We start from the raw sequence: 24503 nt of genomic DNA on the forward strand, positions 1-24503 counted from the left end.
TGCAAAAAGTGTGCTTAAAGAAATTTAGCCCAGCTTACATTGTAATTATAACCCGCTGTAATCACTGGCATTAAGTCTTGTTGTGTCAAAACAGCTGCCGTCGCTCATTTCACCCCTGAGCAAAGAAATACTGATGACCCTTTCAAATCCACCTGCGGGACTGAGTCACAACTGGGGCTTTGATTAGCTGCGTGGGAGAAAGGTGTGCAACAGTTAACCGTAAATACTTTGCACAAACTGAAGGAAAAAGACAATGAAGCACGGAGCGATGTTTCAGTGCTCCTCATGGTAGAGTTGTGGGATGGCGCCATGCAGAGGTGAGTGCGACGCGGAGGGTCTCGACCATCCAGACCTGTCCATCACTCCAGTGTCGAGGGACCAGCATCAAGTCAGTCACCGGTAGCCACAATGATACAGGAAATAAAATGAATTACCTCCCAAATAAAAGAACTACGTGTGTTTGTTGAAGAGCTTTTTAACTTATAAGCTCGACGGAAAATTGGCTGAGATAATTAGAAAAAATATATATAACTTCATCTGGGACACAGCCCACATTCTCCACATTCTGCATAAGATGTGTTAAAGGAGCGAAAATTTCAGAGAAGAAAAAAAACACGCCAAGTTTTGCGAAATCTAACCAAAGTCTGGCAAATAAATTCTTTTCTTCTATATTTACTTATATTTACATTTCTAGTTAATACTTTCTTTGTGTTTCTTTCTATCACAATTAGGCAACATTAGTATCTGTTTGTGAAGTACTGTGATTGTAAGTAATTGCTTGGATTTTTCCTTCTTCTTCTTTTAGTGTTTGTTCCCACTGTTTAAAACGGTTGCTCGTCGACGGGGCTATTATTTTGAAAAGATTAGCCGGACGTTCAGCACTTCACCTGAGCCAACTCGCCTCGTGAGAACTGAACGGTAAGACCGGCTGGCTGGTTGGCCACACAGCGCTGGGTGCGCTGTGAAGTTCAATCGTCTACGAAGCTGTCTCTCCTCTTTTTAAACCAAGAGAGCGAGCGGATATTCCGACTGACAAACAAACATCTTCCCTCACATGTTTTGTCACAACGCCATTTTTTTGTGCGTTTTTTTTTTTTCGTGAAGGACTCAAGAGCTTCAGCGCAACCCGCGGCGACTTCTCCTCCTCCTTCACCGTGTTCGCCTGGAGACGGAATATAATGCTTTAATGACAGTTTCACTCCCGGATAAAGAAGCTCGCTGAATGAAACTTTAGACTTCTTCTTCTGGATAGGTGAAGAAGCTCCGCGGTTTATTTTTCTATCTGTAGAAAAGGCGTGTTGACTGACGCTGTGGACTGCTGTATGGGACGCACTTAAAAATGGTCGGTCACCTCAAGTTCCAGGTCGGGAGGTTAACAACGATGTCAGGACTCGCTGGTTTTGGAAAATGATTGCTGGCAGCACCGACGCTAAAATAATGGTCAGAAGATGTCTAGTAACGTTCAAACCGTTCAGGTGAGAACAAAGAGCTGACACAGTTTTCTTATAGCCTCCAGCATCGTGTGCATTCACCCCTCACTGCCTTTATGTTTAGCATGCAGTTGTATTTTTTTGCTTGTTTTGTTTTTTGTTTTCTTTTTTCTGACTGACTCAACTTCTGGCTGCACAGAGTTGCAAATCCCTGAAAAATACAGTAATTCGGCAATGTGCACATGGAGGGCAGCGAAGGAGTGCATACATGTGTTGTCACTCATCAAAACACCCACACACCAGATGTTCCTCCTATCAATTCCACCTAAATCCATATGGATAGAGACGCAATACGCGCCTGTAAATGTTGATAGAGCCGCTCTAAGTCTGCACTATTTGCAAACTGTGCTCTAACTTGCTGTAGTTTCATATTGCGTAGTTCGCTGATCTATACCTGTGTGGCTCTATTGCATTGGAGAGGATTCCTTACATATGAATAAAATAGTTTATACTTAAGTGAGCTGAACTGAGCCCTTCCTATTAAAATTTCTCTGATAGTGGCAGATTTTAAATCCTTAAATTAATCTGTCTCTCAAGGATTTCCCCCCCTCCCCTGGCACTACAGTTTTCCTTTTACCCAGTTTCCATTGCTGAAAGTGTTAAATGTATGTAGTAGGCTAAGGTAGCAAAGCTGTGCAATCTTTGAACAAAAAAAGGGGGAAAAAGGGGGGTAGTAGGATGGGGGGATGGGGTGATGGTTACACTCATGTTGCATGGAATTACTTCACCTGCCATCTACTCGGTAGATCAAGCATTAACTCAGAAACACATCCAGCTAAGCAGCTTTGTGATAAAGCCACACTAACCTCGACAGCACAGACAATGAGCGCTTGTTGCAGATTTGTGTAGTATCACATTTGAAATGATGCCAGATTTTAGACCTTGTATTCCATTATGTTTTTCCCTTAATTGAATAAAAAAAAAGAAAAAAAAAAAAGCAGGTTGGTGAGATGAAGGTTCCCTGGCCAGGCTCAATGCACAGATCCCTGAAGAACCACAATCGTTCTTCAGGGGTACATTAACCTTAAGTGATACCCGCATGCTCAAGCCAAAAAAAAGTGCCAAAATTATATGTGTGGAAACATAACCTGCCGTGAAATTTTACATGGTTACATTTCTGTGTATAACTCCACAAAATAAGAATCATTATGAGAATTTAGGCTCATTTAGGTGCCAGGAAAAGTTTCTTGGAAAACACCACAACTAACACCTACTCCCTACCATGCCTGGTAGAAATTCTCTCCCTTCAAAATCATCTACCTAGAGGAAAAATCTGATAAGTATATTTGTGAGGAAGCCAGTTAACTGATAGCACATCTCTCCCTCTGATCCAATTATAAGGAGCAGAACATTCACTTTAAGCCTGTTAATTAAAGACTCGTCAGGCAGGACCGGGGCATAATCCTCTCATATCACCCACCTAACGCCACTTCGGAAAAACGGCTAAATGATAAGAGAGGAAACGTTTGCCCTAGGACAGCATTAGACCAGCCTCTGCACTCCCACATGAGCTGAAAATCTCTTTTTCCCTTTCCATTAGCCTGTTTCTTATAAACATCGCTGCCTTTACCCCATCCTCCGCACACTCGCACACACAAAATATTCCTGCATCTAGGATCAATGAAAAGAAAAGATAAAGTGGATTTAAAACAAAAACTTTAAGTTTAGCTGTAAAAATATGTTTTTTCTTCTCTGAGTAACCCCTTTATCTTTTCAGAGCTGTCACTGCCCCACCTGCCCCCCTTTTTTTTATCACAATAATACAAAGCACTGTCAAAAACAATGATTTCCAAATAACAGGCCATCTTCAGTAAAGGCCTGTACCAGATCAGGTTGACTTTTCTGCTTTCCTCGCTGGTTTTCCTTGCAGATGGTTGTAGAGTAAGTGCATAATCCATGCAGGTGTAAGTATCTTCGGATCACGGCCTCACAGCGATGTCAAATAATCTCTTGATCATAATGACTGTATGGGTTTAAAGTCACATTGAATACTGAAGTGTTGCAGTCTGTTCCTCTGACAGTGATCAAGCTGTTCTAATACATTCCATAATATGCGTGGAACAGATGGGGGGTGGGGGGGTTTAGTATTTCTTAATTTTGCAGTTTCCTGGGAGAGACAAACAGCTAAATGACAACGCACAGTAAATGAGAGCGTGCAGCAATGGTTAGATACTGAGACTTTGAAATAGCAACTGTGATTATGTTCTGTAAATCAATAAAGAAATTCTGCACACACAAAAAGTCTGTTAACATGCTGACACTTTATTTATTCAAGCAACTCGCTGTAATCTTGATGGGCACGGTGATAATCACTTCAAAGTGTTGTTGAATAACCTGCTTTTGGCGCCAGAAAATAACGCTGAGAAGGAGGATTGGGAAGGCTCATATCAAAATGTACTTGTTCACAAATTACTGTGTCCTGCACTGTAAATAATTGAATTCAGCTGTATAGCAGCTTGCATTTGGTGCGACACATTAAACTCAAGCTATAATTATAGTGTCTTTTTCCGTTTTAGTGTGTTCTTGTGTTCAAGAAGGAAGAAAAAAAGTTTAGTCTCAAAGAAGTCCCATCTTGTTGGCTTTGGGGATTATACCTGATCGCATTTTCTATGACTCAGGACAGGACACATTGGCTCCATCTTGAAGTCAGAGTCGCTCCAGTGGCTTGCCAAACCGCCAAGCTGTACACTTAACAAATTATTCGACATCATCTCTATCCCTTTTGATTAGATCAGCTCAGCAAATGTTCTTTTAAGTGGTCGTTCTTCCTCAGTGTTGATAGCAATTTGTTTCCTCAATATTAAGAGGTTTCATTCAGAAACTGGTGTGACAGGAGCTGTTTACCATTTCAGGAAGTGCTGTCAGATTTTATAGTGGGCCAGGCATGCATGTAAACAACTCATGCCTGGCTCTGGAGGAAAAGCAAATATGAATTATTCATATTTTTGTTTTCTTAAGGTTCATGTGTTCAACTTGTAGCACTTCACGTTACTTGTGCAAGATTGGCCAAAAATTTGATTTGTGTGAGTTGCCATGGTAATATTGCAAAATCATGCTGTTTAAGATGGGTATAAATTGTTTTACTTGCCTTTAATCTAACTTGGTTAATCTGGTGAATTTTTTAATCTACAAAGAATTTACCCCCCAAAATGTACATGATTTAGAAATATGGCTTAAGTTGCTGAAATAACTGCTGTTTATTTTGCTGCAGTTTATTGTCACTTAACCCTGTTTTTTGGGGGGGAGGGCGGGGGCGGGGTTTCCATTTCTGGAGGTTATCAGTGGAGAAACAAACATTTTAAAAGTAGGTCTTGACTTGTTAGGCACAGAGGCTGACTGGACGGCCTTTCCTCCCTTCTTCCCCCAAAGACTCTCAGCATAATGAGATAACCTCTGATCCATATAGACTGAAGAGAGCAACTTAACTAGGACAAGATTTATACAGACACCAAAGACCTGATTTTTAAACTCTTTTAAGCCAGCGACTGGATTCTCTCATGGTCGTCTAACAAGGGAGAACCGACACAGAGCCTCATTTTCTTTTTCCCCACTGTTTTATGGTGACATTAAAAAAAAAAAATAGAGTAAAAATTCAGTTTATGCCATGAAGCTAAAATGTCGTTTAGATCAAAATAAGACCAATATAACCAGTAGTTTAAGTGCCACTGTCAACTCTTTAGGACAGAGGGCTGGCTGATGCCACTTTTCGTTTCAAATACTTTAGTTAGCATTACACTTTCTTACCCGTTTTTAGCAACCTAATGCTTTTGGCTCCATTCTTTCTTCTTGGTGCCTTTTTGCCCTCTTTCCCTGTGCACACCTTTCACATTGCATTAATAATCACTTGCTTTTTTTTTTGTTTTTTTGCCGGCACTTAGCGACACATTATTTTGGCAGTTGTTCTAGATGTGTGCCAAGCAGCAATGTCACAACACTAGTTTGTTTCAAGTGCCCTTTGGCTTCGAGAGTCTTCTCGTCTATGTGCGATCACTGCTCTGTTTGCGCTCTGCCTTCTGGAATTTCTTCCTGCTTTTTTTGAGTCTCTTCATGTCTCTTCTCTCTTCTCCACATTTTCTCCCATCCTCTCATCTTTCTATTTTCCCCTCCCTCTTTCTTTTCTTGCTGTCGATCATTTTATTCCGCTAAAACGTGTCCTCTGTAATTGTTGGCATTTTCATCTACGTGCATTCCTACTTTTTCTTTTCATGCTTGACACTTTTCATCACTTTTCCATTGTGTGGAAAATTTCTCTTTCTACAACATCTCCCTCTCTTATTTCTCTTTCTATTATTATATTATTGTTATAATATTCCAACTACTTTCCCACAATATCAATTCACCTGCCCATCCTGATAAATCTGTTTTTCCTGTCTTAACTCCCCTTTTATCCCTTCCCCCTCTCCTCCCACTGTGCTGCAGGATATTCGTGGTTGGAATAGGCTTCTTCAGCCTGTGTTTTCTAATGACCTCTCTGGGGGGGCAGTTCTCAGCAAAGAGACTGGGGGACTCCCCCTTCACCATCCGCACAGAAGGTACTGACATGTTTTGTGTGTGACAAAGAGAGCTCGCTTGCAAGTGTATATGTGTAAAAGCTCTTCCTTTGAATTAAAATGTTTCATGTTTTAAAATTGGTATACTGCGTAGAAATCATGAGGTGAAATTCAAATACCACTACACAACCAGTGAAATTGTGAAACATTACACCAGTGTGACCTTTAGTGGGAAAGCCGCTGCTTTTTTAGTTTAAACACTCAGAATTCATCAAAAGCTGCAGTGGTTGGATTAAGATCTTTACTTCAAAAATCAGAAAAAAACTCTTGGTGTCTCCACACCTTTACACACAATAGTACACTTGAAATGAATCTTAATCCCATTAAAACACATAGATAATATGTACAGTGGCAAAAACAATAGATTAGAATTAGCAACATTTTAATGTCTCCATGGGGCATTTTGCTTAACAGGTTATATTCCAATACAGTATTTACATGGATCCATATTTGCACACATGCATATGGTAAAACCCAACACTGTATTTAAATGCACACAAACTATAAGGGAGAGGGTTGAAAAACAACAGCAGGACAAATGACTCTCTGAATCTGTTAAATCTGGAACTATATGTGTAAAGAGTGAGAGTGTCTGAAAAGACTGGTTTGTGCCGTTGACAGGACCATCATTTCTACTTTACTGTTTGTTTTGTTGTTTAGATTAAGAATATCAAACCAGCAAAATATAGAGAATTAACTCAGATGAAAAATAAAAAAACATCTTCATCAGTGCCACGCCTGCATTAATACTTCTTCATCAAAACTGGTTATTTTACCCCTCTGAGGGACGACCACACCACCCTGTCATCTGTTCCAAGTTCCTGGACACCAGACCAGCAGCTAATGCCCCACACAACACCTCACTTCTACTCTCATCCCATGCTCAGCATGTCTTTCTGCCTACTTCATTAATGCCTCACTGCTGTCTTTCATCCTTCTCTCCACTGGATGTTTTTCATGTTACTGAGCTGGTTTGTAGAGCTAAGGACTCCACCTGTCTCCTGGACACTATGCCAGAAACCTTGGCCAAGATATCAACAACAAGTCTTTAGAGATTACCCTGGTACCCTCAGCTCTCAAATAGCTGCTGTTTGCTCCATTGTTAAAAAACCTTGCTTGAACCCTGATAACCAAAGTCAAACCTTCTGTTCATGAGTAAAATCCTGGAAAGAGAAACCGCTTCCCAACTCCACAAACTCTTTGAACCCTTGGAATCTGGCATCAGAGCATACCACAGCACTGAGACTGCTCTCATCAAGATTACAAATGACATCCTCATTGCTGCAGACTCACATCAGCATCCTCATTCTCTTGGACTTCTCAGCAGCTTTTGGCAGTCTCTTATTCCATCCTGCTTGACTCTGTCCAACTATGTTCACCTCACTGCGCTCTCCTGATTTCAGTCATATCTTGCTGACAGGACAGATCATGTCACCTGGAGTGACTCATGTTCCTCCTTGGGTACATTCAGGCAACGTCTCCCAAGAATCTGTGCTGTGACCTCTTCTTTTCATCATTTACCGCCACCATCCATTATTTTGAACTGAGGTTCCACTACTATGCTGATGATACACAGTTAAATCTCAGCATTAAACACTTCAGTCAGCACCTTCCTCTGATCCTTATCATGTTCTGGGAAACATCAAAATTTGAATGTCAACCAACTTTCTCAAGTTGACCAACAATAAAATTGACCTGTCAGTTGTAGTTTCTAAGCCATCGTCCTGAAAGTGGCTGATCTTTGCCTTAATGTTTCGGGGCGATTGTGGCTCAAGAGTTGGCAGTTCGTCTTGTAATCGGAAGGTTGCCAGTTTGAGCCCCGGCTTGGACAGTCTCGGGCGTTGTGTCCTTGGGCAAGACACTTCACCCGTTGCCTACTGGTGGTGGTCAGAGGGCCCGGTGGCGCCAATGTCTGGCAGCCTCGCCTCTGTCAGTGCGCCCCAGGGCAGCTGTGGCTACAATGTAGCTTGCCATCACCAGTGTGTGAATGACTGAATGTACTGTAAAGCGCTTTGGGGTCCTTAGGGACTAAGTAAAGCGCTATACAAATACAGGCCATTTACCATTTTCAATGTGGATGTATTCTTCATCTCGCCATCTCCAGATGTTTGGAACCTGGACGTCATTCTCATCATATATTAAATCTGTCTCTCAATCCACCATCGACCACCTGAAAAACATCTCCAGACTTTGGCCTTTACTCCCAAAGTCTGTAGCATGTTCAGAACCAAGGTGCCAGAGTTTTCATCCAAACTAAATCATTGGCTCACAGTCAAGTCTCATATTGTCTGTAAAATCATTCTCATCACCTACAAATCCCTTTGTGTCCATGCTCCACAAAATCTATTGGATCTTCTGTTTCCCTAAACCCCTTCTCAGACTCTGTGTTCCCATATTAAAGGCCTTCTCTCCATTCCCTCACACCAGGCTGTGGTCCTTTGGGACAGACCCTCCAGAACTGTTGCTCCCACTCTCTGCAACATGTTCCTCCCTGAGTTCTGCAACACACTCAAAAAGCATTCGAAATGTCACCTACTCACTAAAGCCTTTGGCTTTTGACTATTTTTAAAAGTATTTTTTGGTCTAAAGTAACCTTGGATTTCTTGAAATGCGCTTTATAAATCTAAGCTATTATCATTATTACTGTTATGAGTTAAATCCTTAAATTTGACTCCACACAGCACTTTGGCTGCTTCACTTACACTCCGTAGACACCAAGCTTTTGTCCAGCAAAGCCATAACTCAACAATGAAATGTCTTAAATAAATAAGCCTGCCAGCAATACCACATGAACAGGAGTGTAGGTTGACCACCACTGGCAAGGCAGAAAAAGAGAGTGCCATTGTAATCTCCTGCTGTCCAAGGTGTGAAGATAGAAAGTCAGAGTTCATTTTCTGGAGGCCAGCTACTTCCCACTACTGCTAGAGTTAAAATAAGAAACGCTGTGTTCTGAGGACATGTGTGTAGCATGTGTGTATGCTGTGCAGTAGTCAAAGCTTGCCGTGTGTCAGTTTGCGTGGGTGTGAGAGCAAGTTAAAGACGAAGCAAGAGTGTTCCTGTAAGTGTGAATCACTCAGGTGTTGGTGTGTGTGAGTGTGCGGTCTGTCAGAGAGAAAGATGAAGCAGTGAAAATGAAAACAGAAAATAGTGAGTTTAAATGAATGCAGAGATACTGAAGCGTATTAAAGCTCAGGAGCACAGTGTGTGAGAGAGATAATGGGACAGAGGGAAAGGGGTCATTTGGGATTACTGTGCTTGTGATAAATTGAGATTACTTTGTTTGTGTGATAAATTAGGATTAATGCGTTTGTGTCAGTGTTTCTTAACAAAATGTACTTGATTACTCAACCGCTCATGCACTGCAGCCTGCAAAGACATCTGGACCAAGCTCATTAAAAACTTGGTGTCCAGCTGCACTTACCCATAGCAGTTAACATCGTCTGTGTTTTATGGCATGGTTAAATGTATTTGTTTGTACCCACTATGTACTTTAAATGTCTTTTTGTTTGTCTATGCACAAAAAATGTCCCTATCTCTGTTATCCACTTCGCCCAGCAACATTTGTTTGTGTGTATGCCTTACTGTTTCACCTTCACTTCTGCCTTTTTGTGTGTCTCTGTGGTCTGCTACCTCACACTGTTTTTGCTGATTTCCCGCTTTCTGTGTATTTGTGTGTGCGTGTGTGTTTGTGATGAGCCGGCAGGAAATTGGCTGTTAAATGGGGCGACAGTAGCAGTGTGGGACAAAATTGAAACCAGAGAGACTGAGAGCCCAATCCATCTGCTCTCTGTGAAATCAACCCCCTTAAAACAACTGGCCCTTTCATTAAGCCTCTACTCACCACCTGCGGAGCAGTAGACACATTTACACACACACACACACACACACACACACACACACACACACACACACACACACACACACACACACACACACACACACACACACACACACACACACACACACACACACACACACACACACACACACACACAGTTGCACTCTTCTCCCAGTTCGTACATGTGACAACCTGCAATGTGACCAAATGATTTTGGAATAACTTTAGTTACGTTCTTTCTCTTATTCGTGTGTTTTCTAGTTGGAAACAATATAGATGCTACAGAAAAAAATCTATCTATCCATTCTTCCTTCCATTCATGTCTTAACAAACAGTCAAAAATGCTCTTATAAAGCTTGGTGTAGACTTCTGCAGGGAATCTTTGTAAAGGCTACAAAGATACCTGTAGAGCCTGATGGCGTTGCCTGGGTTCATGGTTGTGCTGGTGCATTAGGTGTTAATTATTGTGTATTTGTCCCTCAAACTTTTCCACTTCTTTGTACATTTCCTCACATACATTCCGATTTTGCCAATCTTCCTCCAGGAATTTGCTCCTTATATTGATGCTATGATTATTATTCCTTATACTGAGACAATGATTGTCATTCTCTCAATGACAAATTCCGAAACTGTGACAACAAAGTAGCTGCAATGCGCAGGAGGAATCGACTGTACTAAGCACTCCCATCACAATAGCTGTGTCGACCTGTAGTTACATTTCTAGGGAGACGCATGTCAGATTATGGAGTAAGGTTTCAAAGAAATTTGTGGTTACGATGCAACTACGGCACAGATCTCCCAACCGAAGCACAAATCCCCAGTAAACTGTCAACAGATGATTGAGTTGTCACCTAAAATGACATCTCTCCATAGAAAATTAATTTAGCTGTAGAATGAATGAATGCTAGTCCTGTGAGATCACAGAACAGGATATTCTTAGGCCAAATGCTTCTGTGCTTCTTGTTTTTTCCTCCATATTAATGTTAAAGTGGCCACTGCACACAGTTAAGGAGGAGAATTATTTTTGGAATAGAAACGTAAAATTTTACGATTAGCATAATATTGCTTTTAAAAGCTTTGAATTGAGCGTTCCAAAACCGAAGGTTTAGGCAGTTTGTCCTTTCAGTCTGTGAAGCAAATGCTATCATTAGCTTAATTGCTATAATGTAGAACTATAATCAGCAGCAGTAGCCCATAGAAACATAATTAGCTTTGTTTTTTATTCAGATGCTTTTCTATTTTTACTTTAGTACTCGATAATAATAAAGCAGTTTTACAGCTTGACAATAATACAGCTGAGATACAAGTTATAGGTTTAAATTTTTAGAGAGAGAGAGGGAGAGGGAGAAACTGGCCACAAAATAAAGTATGTTTTAGTTGTCTTTATAATTTTTCCTCAATCGATTGGCTCAATTCTCGCAGCAGAAAAGTCACTCTCACCACTCTTTATGAACTTCTCAAAACAGTTAAGGCATTTTTCATAACACCGCCTCACCTGTGCAAAAGGCACTCAAACAATCAAAAACTTTTTTCACATTTGTCAAAACATGAATAGTCAGTCAGTCACTTCCACTCTGCGATAAATGAAAAGAAACCTTTCATCACCCTTAAAAGACTGAACCATCAAAATGTTTCATTTTTAAAAAAAATCCAAACCTTAGTGACTTTGAAAAGAGTTCTTTAAAAAATGTGGGTTTCAGAAGTATTTCAGAAGCAAAATGAAATGTAAAGGAATTTTTTTTTTTAAACTTTAAAGTGGTTAATTTGTGAACGTCTTAATGACCTCTTCTGTCCTGTGTCAGGAATAGTCATTGGAGAAGAAAAGGTTTTGGTGATGACCCTTAGTTTAAATAAAGTTTAAATAAAGTTATACCTTATTATGTTTTTAAATACACAAAAGCAAAATACTTGATCTAATATCTTAAATAATGATTACAACAATGGCAATAATAATATTAATAATAATAGTAATAATAATAATTGATTTTCTTTTTTATTATTTTATAAAAAAATGTATCAATTCATCTTCAGCATACGTTTCTTTACTAACAAGTCACAAAGACAGTGGTGGCAGATTATTTAAAATGATATTTTGTTGACATGGCAACAGGACACAGATTGAAATATCAGGATGGTTGCTGAGTTGCCTACTAACTATTACATGTAGCGTTACTTCCATTATGTTAGCTTTAAGTCTTTATATAACATTAGCAGTTGCAAACGTTTTAGCCTTTGGAACGTAGCTGATTTAATAACATTGCTGCAAGTCCTGTTTTTCTGTGGTGGTGTCTTTATTAATTTTTCCAGTATATGGTATACTGGTACACAGAAGGAACAGGGTCAACAGAGGCTGGTTACAGGTGTTGTTACCAGGAAAAACAGTATGTTAAAAGCAAAAGATTTAGAAAATAGTTAGTCTGTCTCAATATTGTTGATCAATGGTATTGCCAGGTTTGTAACAGGTATTCCAGGATAACAGAGCAAAGTCCTTCCAGAAGTCTTACTGCAGATACAATAGTCATCCTCTTCTACATGTAGGTTGTTTTTTTTCCTGGCATGTTTAGCTTCAGCTTGTAGGTGAATGTGGCTTCTGTCAGTTCTGGAAAAATTGCAGTCTTGGTTGATAGGGTGTCTATGGTAATAAATGAAAATGATTACCGCTTTGTTTTCAGAATTTTTGTTGGCATTGTAAGTATCAGTTCTGCAGACATTCCTAGGTCAAACACACACATACACATGTCTGAAAATAATTACTTTACTTCATCGAGGGCAGGAGGTTTGTTTCTTTCAAAGGTCATGATGAGAACTTCACACCCAGGTGACAGTGTGTGCTAAAAAAGACTAGAATGTAGAAAAAACGAATGTCCTTCAGAGCTCATAGCAATTGTTAAGTCGTTTCTTTTGCCTCAGTATTCATATATTCCACTTTAACTGTCATTGTGTATAAGCCTCTTTTCTTTCAGTGTTTGGGATGTCTGAGTCAGGTGCTGTCATCTAATTTTAATAGTCATCCATGATGTGATGACTACATTCCATCAGAAGTATACAAGGGGCTTTTCTTTATATAAATCAAATTTATAGGATTTCATATCACACTGTGGCATAGTCATTTTTACAGAGATTTCAGTTTGCTGTTTATACACAATAACAGACAAATTTGTGTAAGGCTTTGTCACCTTAGTGGGAGCTACGCTGATAGCTATTGTTTGGGTATTAGCTGCATTTCGTTGCCACCTCTAGCTTCTGTGGATTATCGGCTTCCACTGGATTTTCAGAGTACAGGGTTTTCGCTCAAATCCCCATCTCTCCTCAATGACTCATCAAGAGCTGCGAGCTGGAGATGGAGAGGTAGGGGCTCAATAGTGAAAATGCGGAGGATGAGGGAGGTGTCAGAAGAATAGATACTGCACGTGCTTGAGTCTCTGATATGGCAAAAGAATTCAATCTTTCAAGGTTACATTGCTCACCAAAGAGAACGAGAAGGAAAAACAGGGTGAAAAGGGTACGTAAACACATGCTTAGTTGCAATAACTAGACACGGGGAACATTTAGCTTTATCATAGTCCCTCCCTGTGGAGTTTGTTCATACAGATTATTACAACAAGGACCCATGACAGTCTCTTTACCCTGAGTATGTTTTTGGATACAATGTTTCCACACTGTTTAGATGAGACCCTAATGGAACAGATAATATAACGGTAGATTTTCTGCCTTGGTTTTACATTTTGTGCCTTTACCATCTGCCTGTTTGAAACTGTTATCAGTCAAATACCAGAAATTATAGGCTGTATGGAATAGAACAGTTATTGACGAGAGCAGAAGGCTCTGTTTGGAAATGATGCTGTGCTTAGACCCAAGCAGCGGCCGAGACTAATGGTTGCTTGAATCGCATTAAATTGAGTTTTGTGATGTTCGTCTCAAAGTTTCCATGCCATCAGCTATAAGGACTCATGCTAGTGTGACACACGCTCAGAAAATATTTTTATTCGTGCCCTAAAAGAATCGTAGTGTCAAATTTACCCTGGTAAAAGCAACTGCAACATGCATGCATATACACTTTGATGATTATGAAGTGTATTAATTAATGTATACACATATTTCAGTAAATCAGCATGCAGTATAGCAGGTACCGGTTAAACATATCCCCCCCCACCCCCCCTTCATGTATTTTTTTTCCCACACTGGATGTTCATCTCTATCATACACTCCCTGCAGTTATGTTTCCTTCTCATCGCTTCATGTCGAACAAATCTGGCATGACAATCTTTCGCATGTCGCTGGTGCTAGGTGCAGCAGAGGAGTCACTTGGGGAGTACACTTTATCAGTGCACACGTAGCCTGTGGTGTTTGAATGGACTGTGTGAGTGCGTGGGTTTAGGGTTTGTGAATCTGTCTCGGTAACACCATCCATGTTGGTACAAAGTCCTAAAAAATAAAATGACCTGGAAGTGAATAAATGTTTAAGGTAATAATAATAATAATGATGATGATAATAATAATGATAATATAATATAAATAATAATATGTTAATTGTAGTAGCACTTTAAAATAATGTTAGACTTTTAAGGATTAGTAAGTGCTTAATTCGTCATTTATATATCATTCGTCCTCCTTAGTTTGTCATTTGTCATACAGATACATTTATTCATCTGTTACTGTTACACCATGTACTGCTATCACTGCTACTACGTCACTGCTAGTAATAATAATCATAATCACAGTCATAATGATATATTTGTGTTTATAAATGGCATACTAAGAAGGAGTAATGTTATATAAATGATGAATTAGGCACTATGTTACTAACTATTAATAATGCTTAATAGTGTGACATTATTGTAACGCGCTACCCTAAAGTCCAAAAATAGACAACTTTCCCTTTACCATTGCGTTTGTCCATTAAATTCAAACTCATCATTTATTTATATCAATGCCAGTATACACAGTTACAAAGGTAAGTAAGTTTATTAAGCGCTTTTCACAGACAGGCAGTCACAAAGCGCTGTACACAAAGATTAAAATAAAAAGTACAATCAATAGACATTAGACACAATGTAAAAGGTTAAATGTAAGTTAAATAATGTGAAGAATATAAAATACGTAGATCAACGAAAGGCTTGTTTGAACAGCAAAGTTTTTTACTGCTTTTTAAAAGAATCCACAGAGTCAACCGTACGTAATTGTGGTGGTCGACTGTTCCACAGCCTTGGTACAACAGACTGAAAGGCTCTGTCCAACTAGGATAGGTACAACTAAGTAAGATCTTAGCTCAGGTCACTTCCTGTGCATTGGATTGATAAGTAAGGGAATGCATATTCTCAAGCACTTAGTTTAAATACTTACTTTGTTAGCATAGTATTAGTAACACGTTCTGAATTTCTCCATGGGAATAATTCATTTAGTACAGCAGTAAGGATATGGATCAAAAGTTTGAAATCAATTAATCTCTTGTATACAAATTAGTGACTGCATACAAATACATAAATTATAACTTAAAAACTAATTAATGACACCCATTGGAGATTTTGGTGTACTTGAGCATTGAAGTGATTTTTTAACCATCATCTATAAAAGCTAAGAAAAGTTGTTTATTCCCTAAGTCTGTGCCACAGAGGCTGGAAGTGCAAAATTGTTTTTCCCAATATTTATGGGAAATATGCCAAGATATTAATGTAAAGTAATAGTCGAATACATCTTTTCAGTCCGACCTTTAAGTACAGTACGTTGGTAATTAGGTAACCCTATTTAGAATATAAATACCATCTGCATTCATAACTGTCCTTACCAACTTTGTTTCCCCTTTCTACAAACTTCAGGTCATTCACAGTGGTAGTTCTTTTTTAGCCCATTCCTAACACCAATACATATTAATGAAAACCCTTATCCAATTTCCAAGTAAAGAGGGCCATTGTTCTGATCTAAGTGCTATTACCCTGCTATAAATGAGAAATTTCTCCAAAGCACATTATATTATGGTTATGTCCCAGGGAAGGTTACTCTGCAGCAATATGCTGCTTCAATTACCCAGGATACATCAAGCTTTGTCTACAGGCCGCTAGCTCATCATTTCCTCTGCCATAAGCTGGTTATTTTCCCCAGGTCCTGATAGTGTCATACTCAAGTGTACTCATGCTTTCTTTCTGCAGATACACAGCGATGGTGCAAAGCAACAGGCCCTGTTGCCTGACAGTTTGGGAAAGCTGCTGATTGTATTATGTCTGTGTTGACAAAAAGGCAGCTGTGTTTGTCTGGTGTCTTTACTGGTCTTGGCTGATAAAGCTATGAAAGCATACCAAGCATGACTTGAGATTACTCTTACCTCAAGCCACCCATTTTTTCCATTTCACTTTTCTCACCTCATCTCATATTTTACCGTCAGACGTGACTATATTAAGCATCCAGTCTGAGACTGAACAATAGCCAGATGTCACTTTTTTTGTTTCTTCAGCTCACTTCTGCATGTTCCTTTGCCTGCCTTTTCAATAATGGTAGTGAATTAAAATTGACATCTTTGTTTGCAGAGCTTCTCGAAATCTGCTAGAAAAAACTGTGAATGCATAGCCAGTCAGAACACAAGCCCTGCAACATTTTCATCATGTACAGTACCCCCAGCCTCCTCTGTTGTCATTGTACATGCTGAAATCAATTTCCCCGACATGCTGGAAACGGTAATATATGGGCAACGGCAGATGTCAGTAATAGAATGAACAATCATTACTATTCTAGACTCGTGCATTCAGTGACAAATAAAGTTAAGGCTTTAATGTTGGGAAAGACTGAGATTTTTCATTCTTGCTGTTTGTAGACAAATTAAAACATGCAGTAGTACTGCCAAGATCATCAAGTGATAACATTCAAGTTGTCACTTGAAACACTGTGTTAAATGGGAAATAAGAAGTTTTGCTTTGCAAATGTATGAGCAACATAGCTGTAAGTTACTAAGAATATTTTTTTCCATAATATCAGACAGCATAACATGCAACATGTCTCAAATATACATCCAAATAAGAACTTTAACCAACTCCCTAAATATATCATATTGTCCTTTCTGCAAAGCTATGCCCATGCATCCAGAGTTTGCTCTAAAATGGGTTTACATGCCATACTACAATTGTATTTACAAAAATACAGAAAAATAAAAATGTCCTGATGAAATTAGATGGAAAGCAAAACTAAACTACTGCGAGAAATGCATGCATAAGCGGCCATAAATAAATTATGTTGCCAACTCTGATTTTAGAATCGTGGCACCGTAAATCACGTATACTGTACTGTAGCTAAAGTGCCTTGTTGGATACATTGCTTATGTAGCATTTCAACGCCTATGAGGGCACTGGTGCTATTTCAGGAATAGCTGGAAGGAAGAAGTGACACATCTCTTAGGGCAGCAGAGATGCAGTATAGATAGGCAGATGAGGAGAAAACCAAAGATGAAAGAGGTCGGTCTAATAACGGTTAACTCTGCTTGGCTCTGCTTGGCTCTGCTTGTTTGTTTTACAGTGTGCCATATGCCTGTTTGATTTGCATCATTTGCTGCATTCACAGTGCAGCTTTGTTTCATCTTTGTATATCTATCCTTTTCTTTCTTGAACTCCTGTTGTGTTTTTAGTCATTTGTGCTGGCACATAGTTTGCTGCATGTATTGTTTGTCAGGAATGTAAGAATACAGTATTCTTTTTTCAATTCTACATAATGTAATTTCAAACTCAGCATACACAGTAGGTATACTGTGGTTTGCTTATGTTCATTTTGTTTTGTTGCTTGTTTCTTAAACCACTTTCACTGACCCATGAAGCATTCAACATTCATCAGCCTCTTTATTAGTTACACCCTTCTAGTACTGGGTTCAGCCACCATTTGTTTTCAGAACAGTCTTTATTCTTTGTGGCATCCAGTAGATTCATAAAGGTGCTTAAAGACTTTGGTCCATATTGATATGATACCATCATTTAATTGCTGCACATTTATCATTGTTACTCATTCATGTTGTGAGGTTCCCTTTCCACCTGATGCTTTACCTAATTATTGGATTGAGTGGCATCCAGTGTGCTCTTCTGCTGCTTTCATGTTTGACATGTTGTACATTTAAAGATGCTCTTCTGCTGGATGTTAAGAGTGTTTTTCCTTCAGTTATGGTTGCTTTCCTATCAGCTCAAAGCAGTCTGAATATTCTCCCCTGACTTTCAGCATCAACAAAGCATTTTACCCAGAGAACTGCCACTCACTGGTTATTTTCTCTTTTTTGATTATTCTCTGCAAACCCTAAAAATGGTTGTGCTGAAAAATCCTAGTAGATCAACTCAATACTCAGACCAGCCCATCCAGCACAAACAACAATGCCACATTCAACATCACTTTTATCACTTTTCTTTCCCACGATGTTCGGTTTTGACTTGGTTTGGGTGGGTCATCTTGATCATGTCTACATGCTTATTTGCACTGATATGCTGCCACATAACTCACTGTTCACTTGGTCAGCTGTTTATTATTACATGAATAAACAGCTGACCAAGTGTAACTGACATATTGTAGTTTTATCGTTGTTGTTAAAAAGCACAATAGACAAACCCATCACTTTAAATAAATTTCCATCTGTTTCTTAGCTCTAAATGTAAATGAATAAATTATGTTTCCAGTGCATGTGCGTACTAATTCACTCCATATCACTTTGTATGAGATGTATTTAATAAATTTGTTGTGTATTTATTTTTGCTCCTGTATATACTTTATTAATTTAATCGTATAAGATAAAGCCAGGAGAGAAAAGTGAATAGGCGCTCTGAATTTCATAACAGACCAAACAGGTCAACCTCACCTTATGTGTGTGTGTTTGTGCGCCTGTATGGCTGTGCCAGTGTGTGCAGGCACTGTCTGCTGCAGTGAGACAGATTAACTGTGTCTGAGCTGAGCTGTAAAGCTGTGCTAAAATAAATGGTGAATCATTGGTGAAAGTCCAAAAGAGGAGGCAAGAACAGGGACGCTTTTATATATAAATATATGCCTGAAAGCTAAAATAAGATGCATTTATACTAAAGAGAAAAACACATAAATCCTGACTGACTCATCATACAGTCATTTAAAATTGCAGACAAGCTCTCTGCATTTCTCTTTTCTTCTGTGTATAATCATGTGACAGCAATAATGACCCCAGCAGGGTTGCTATTAGATGTTGCATTACACATCTGTCAGGACTGTGTCACATAATGTCACCAAGCTGCTGACGTTTGCCGCCAGTCTTGTCATGCACACAGACTCAGAAAAAGATCCCTAATTTTTGTTTCATCAACATCGGCATTCGTTAGGTTAACTTTTTTGTGCAGAGGTGCACCTGTTTCTTTTCAGGCCCACAGAAAGACATGTGATGTTTAATTCTTCTCTTTCAAGGTTTACACTCAAGTTGCACCTTGTTAACTGTATTTTTAAAAGATAAGTAATTGAACTTACCCAATTTTCTGGCTGCGTGAAAAGTTATTTGCAAGGAAAACCCACAGAACAAAATTTTATGTAAGTCAGACATAACATGGAGTATTAGAATTTTTGGCAAATTTGTTTTTCATAAGTACTGTTTTTTAGATGCTAACGTGTGCTCCTGATTATGATGCTGCAGGTTTTTTGACGTACTGTATAAAGTTAAACATGTCAGTTATTGTTTGCCATTCACTTAATGGTAAAACACAACACTTCAGTGTTTTACCTAAACATGCATGCTTTCTGCTGACAGCTTCCTTCCAGTCAAGCATCTGTTTAGAAGCTTATTGAGCTGATCTGATGGCGCATGTGTTATACTGCCAAGCCTTGGGCTCTTTCTCTCTCCGGAAAAGTTTAAATGGCATTACCTGTCAGCTCGAATGATAGGCCCCATCCTTTTCTCAGTAAATAAAAGATGTGTCAGAGCACAACAGTAAAAGCAATTTCTAAAAGGTTTTCCCAAATCTCTCATTCTTTGTTTCATGTCATGTAACATTCACTAGATTTGTCTGCTGAGAAATGCATCACGTTTGAATGAGAACAGCTTGAACAAGTGCATCCATTTTTTTCTGTCAGAAATGCTCACCTTACAATCGATGCGGCTGCGTACAGCTGCTTTCCTGGGATTTACAAGTGAAAGCACATGTTTAAGCTTTATTTCAAGCGCAAGTAGAATTGCAGTCGCAGAGGCAAAGAATGAATCAAAGGCTACATATAGAGTTTTCACTTATGATGAAACTCACCTATTGTTTGTGTACCGTGGAGCACAACAGAATTAGCTTGAAATAATTTCAGCAATTCCAGCATTGACAAATTAGATATAGCATTTTGTCAGTCTGGACATAAAAACACCATGTGTTATCAGTTAAACCTGATAAAAGCTGCTTAACGAGTTGTTCTTTTTTTCTTTTCCACAAGACAAGGGTAATAAAAGCTTTCTTTGTCACAGGTGCTACTTCACATCAGCCTGACTTCTTTATTTACCTAATCCAGATTGCTGATTCTTATTCCAATAGATAAGACAAAATACCATACTAATTTATGTCATGAGGCCAATAAATTTAAAGTACGCTATATTGATTATGAAAATGGTAAAAAAGCATGTTTGCCATCTACAGCATAGTTTAAACCTGTCTGCAGGAACAAACCTTGACTATGTATTTCACTGTTGGGTTGATTTTTCGGACAGGACATACAACATCTTTGACATTGTGGTGTTTCCCACACATTTCTATTTAGTATTCTTTGAGTGCCATATCTGTGCCTTATAATCTTCTGTTAATGTAGCTGCCCTGGCAAAAAGTTATGGAAGAAAATGGCACACCTACTCCTCGGAGAGTGTGCATAGATATAAACAGACTATCCAGACAGTTATTAGTTCACATAGCATGCAAATGAGAAGTTTTAAGTGGAACGTCCCGTGCAGAATTGTCCACTGCAAATGCATGGATGATTACACGGGGAGAAAATTTGGCTCTTGATCTCTTCTTGTGCAACATGGAAGATGCTGACCAGACGATACTATTTTTACCCCTGCTGTACAGTGTGTGTAGATTATGTCTAATTGTGCAATGAATTGGATTTGTATGGGAGCATGCATGTGGGTATCTTTGTCCAAATTGAAATGTTTTTATTTGCCTTGGAAGATCAGGTTGAATTAATCCATTCTGAATGATCACTCTCATTTATTTAAGTGTTTGTGCCCATAACGAGGCTATGAGTTTACTAAGAGTGAAATGTGTGCGAGCATCTGGTGGGTTGGAAATCTGGGAATATGCAAATTTTGTATGATTTTAAACTTCAACATATATAAAGGACATAGCATATCTATAAGCACCAACTCACTGCTCTCTTTCTCTGGCTCACACACAGCAAACTATACCCACAAGCTTTCATAGCAGCTGAGCTCAGACAGTTTAACAAATCAATGCAGAAAATTGCCTCCAGCCCCACAGCACAGCTTTGTGCAAATAAAATCCATGTTACATTCAGATCTAGAATAAATGTTCACAGCAATTACATGTTTTTTGCATTTACATTTAAATGCACCCAGATGTAGAGCAGTTAGTTCATCTTTCTCTTTAATCCCTTGGACTTGTTTTGCCACTGTAAAGTATTGATCCATTTAAGTGTAACCAACCCCTTGTTCATGTTGTCTGTAGTTTTTTTTTCCCTTTAATTTATACATGACTCCCTCTAACTACCTTGTTCATACAGAAGAAAGGTTCCTGTTACATTGTAATTACTGTTATGTAGTATTCTCACAAAGTACATTTTTCTGCTGTCTTGTTAGATGATTTTAATATTAAACTGAGATGTCCAGCTATCATGGGATTCCTCATGCCCATATATTTAGTGTGCCACGGCCTGTACTGGAGCTAAATGTCCACTGTCTACAACTGAGCAGATCAATACATAGTATCCTTTGGATCAATCAATGTCACTGCTGTCAGTGACAGGACATTATCAGAGATAAAGCAGTACTGTGTGTAAACACATTATCATTTGTTGGACACGGCCTGGGTGTGAAAAGAATAAGTAGTCTCTTTTTGACGCTAATACATTGACAGTAGTTTTTGTCCAACCACTTTTTTAAGTGATAAAGGTTTATAGTTTTTCTAGTTTCACAAAATAAACAAAGTTATTATATTGTTTTATGTAAATGATGCTAAAATGGACTTAAATTTGCCAACACTCTTTTTTTTAAAAAAAACAAAAAACAGAGAGAACAGTTCAATTCAGTTTGATTTATACAGTCCCAACAGTCACCTAAGGGTTCTTGTTATTTTAAGGTAACTTTGTCTGCCTCTGTCTGGTTCGAGCTTTTTCAGACTTGGGGTAGTACATTTCAAAAGGCTAAGGCTTACTTTGACTAATTTAAAAGCCACCAGTGTATCAAAAATAAAGTAAAACAAAACATGAAATGGTCTTGCTCTAACTTTTTATTTTTGTGCTTTTTGTCACAGTTCAAGTTAAAAGTGATTTTATTGGCATTACTAGACATCAGTGTTGTTCCATCACGGAAAGCAACGAAAGCAGTATGTGTCCATCGAAGTCTAAAAATACACATCAGTTAAAACCTGATTAGGATCTCTCTTCGTTGCAAACAGTTCTCTGTCATAAAGCTTCTTGCCTGTTTGCATCTAGCATTTAAAATATTGCCATCTTGTGGTTATAGTTAGTTATTGTCTCTGGAGGCAGTATTAACTCTGCTTGACTATAAGTCTATAGGGCCAGTGTTCTCACATTTCTGTGTCCCGTTACCATAAACTGGAGATTGTTCAGCTCTCCAGCAGCTCGTGTTTGCACATTACGGATGAAGCTCTGGTCTTTAATGAGAAATTTATCGGATTCCAGCATGCTAGACAAGTTGTCGCTTGTATAGTATACGTAATCATATTAAATGTACCATACACACACTTATTTATTGTTCTTCATATTTAAACACAAAAAACACACCTAGCATTGTCTAGTCACTGTCATCAATATTTCAAAAGAACGTCATTCCAGCACAGTAGAAGTAATAAATCATTTATTAGCCATGTTAGTGTGATTTAATGTGTTTTTTACATGCATGGTGTTGTGATTCATATTTTGTGCCTTTACTTGGATGTGAATATAGTGTGCATGTCTTTCTACAATGGGGCAACTCGTCACACTCAGTCCTTTAAATGGCCAGTAATGTTTGTCAGTACAACACAAACTGACAAACATTTTGAGTCTCCCTAAAGTGCATGTCATCTTTGTATCACTATCTGAAGAGTACAATACAGTGTTTTAAGTAAATGAAAGGTAATGCAATTAAGGGGAGACCACAGAGCCACAGCTGCAAACAGAAGCTCACTGAAGCTGACAGGACTGTCAGATTAAGCTGGAGGAGAGACCAATCAGAGCCTGAGCTTTAGTATACGTATGTGTTGATTTCTGTGAGTATTTGGGTGCATGAGAGACAGAGACAGAGCAAGCAGATGCAACAGCATACTACCGATTACACAACACTGTCAACACTGAACAGAGATACGTCTTGTCTTAGTCGACTTGAACACACACCTATTAGCGCCTCTGTCAGTTGGCCTAGTTTCTTCCATTCATTTGGCACTGGTTTTTTTAAATATGGTTTTTAGTCTTTCCAGTTTCCTAACTACACTCTCTAAGTTTCATTCTACCATTTAGAGATATAATTTCAATTTTGATTTTAATTCAGTTTATCAAATTGTACATCTGATTCAATAAACTATTCTTTTGTGATTTTGTGTACACCTTAGAAGGACTCAATACATTGTTTGGACTATATAGCTAAGCTGCCATATGATTTTTACAAGAATTAGTATCTAAATACTATAGCACATACAGGAACAAATGGCATTTTAGGAAACTTAATGTATTGTAAGTTAGCAAAAAAGAATGCGTATGTGGTACAATGTTTGTCAGAATGAGGTGGAAAAAGATTAGAGTTCTGTCAGTGATGCATAAAATTGTAATAAAAGTCTTTAATTATTTAATGCAGCTTTTGAGAGTAACAAGCTGCTGTTAGACATGTTTCCTGAAAATTTAAACAGTGCCCTTTGTTTTCTGGTTTGGATGTCTTGAGGAAAAAAAGTGTAGTGTTTTAATATTCCGTCGGTGATCAAGTTTACACTTGCAAAAAGCAAATTCAGCAAAAAATGTGCTTTTCAATGCAGAAAAGCTATGTGTTACTTACAAGATATAAGCCAGCAAAAAAGATTTATTTATTTTAGGGTTTTATTATCTACTGTTTGATCTTTATCAGTATGGTGACTGGAGAGTTGGAGCTGGTTTTTAAGGTCAACTGAAAAAATTTTAGTCTTGTTAAGCATTGTTTTCCCAAGGTCTTTCCTGAAAAAGATGCCATCTGAATGTATATTGCATGTATATTAAAACATAAAATCCTTAAGGCTGATGGTGCCTTTCCAGATGTACAAGTTGCCACTTCCATAGGCACTAATGCGCTCCCATACCATCAGAGATGCAGACTTTTGAATCAATAACAAGCCAGATGGTCCTTCTCCTCTTTAGTCCTTAGGATGCATCTTCCATGTTTTCCAAAATGAATTTCAAACTTCTATTTGTCTAACCAAAGTGCCTTTTAAATGAGCTTTGGCCCAGATAAAGGCACATTTGCTTCACTTGTACTCC

At 38.6% G+C, this 24503-nt stretch overlaps 1 protein-coding gene across 3 annotated transcripts in view; it reads left to right on the forward strand.

Moving 5' to 3' along the window:
• Positions 1-868: 868 nt before the first annotated feature.
• The window catches only part of LOC116310711 (alpha-1,6-mannosylglycoprotein 6-beta-N-acetylglucosaminyltransferase B-like), a 118312-nt gene continuing 94677 nt past the window's right edge, over positions 869-24503 (forward strand). Inside the window, exons 1-2 of one of the 3 annotated variants that reach the window (XM_039613049.1) lie at positions 902-1475; positions 5910-6022. In XM_039613049.1, coding sequence (XP_039468983.1) covers positions 1408-1475; positions 5910-6022 — 181 coding nt within the window. In that variant the 5' untranslated portion in view covers positions 902-1407. Of the gene's footprint in view, positions 1476-5909; positions 6023-24503 lie in introns of all 3 variants that reach the window. The other 2 variants (XM_039613051.1, XM_039613050.1) reach the window with 2 other exon arrangements.

Source organism: Oreochromis aureus, linkage group 6 (genome assembly GCF_013358895.1).
Source record: "Oreochromis aureus strain Israel breed Guangdong linkage group 6, ZZ_aureus, whole genome shotgun sequence".
Classification (NCBI taxonomy): domain Eukaryota; kingdom Metazoa; phylum Chordata; class Actinopteri; order Cichliformes; family Cichlidae; genus Oreochromis; species Oreochromis aureus.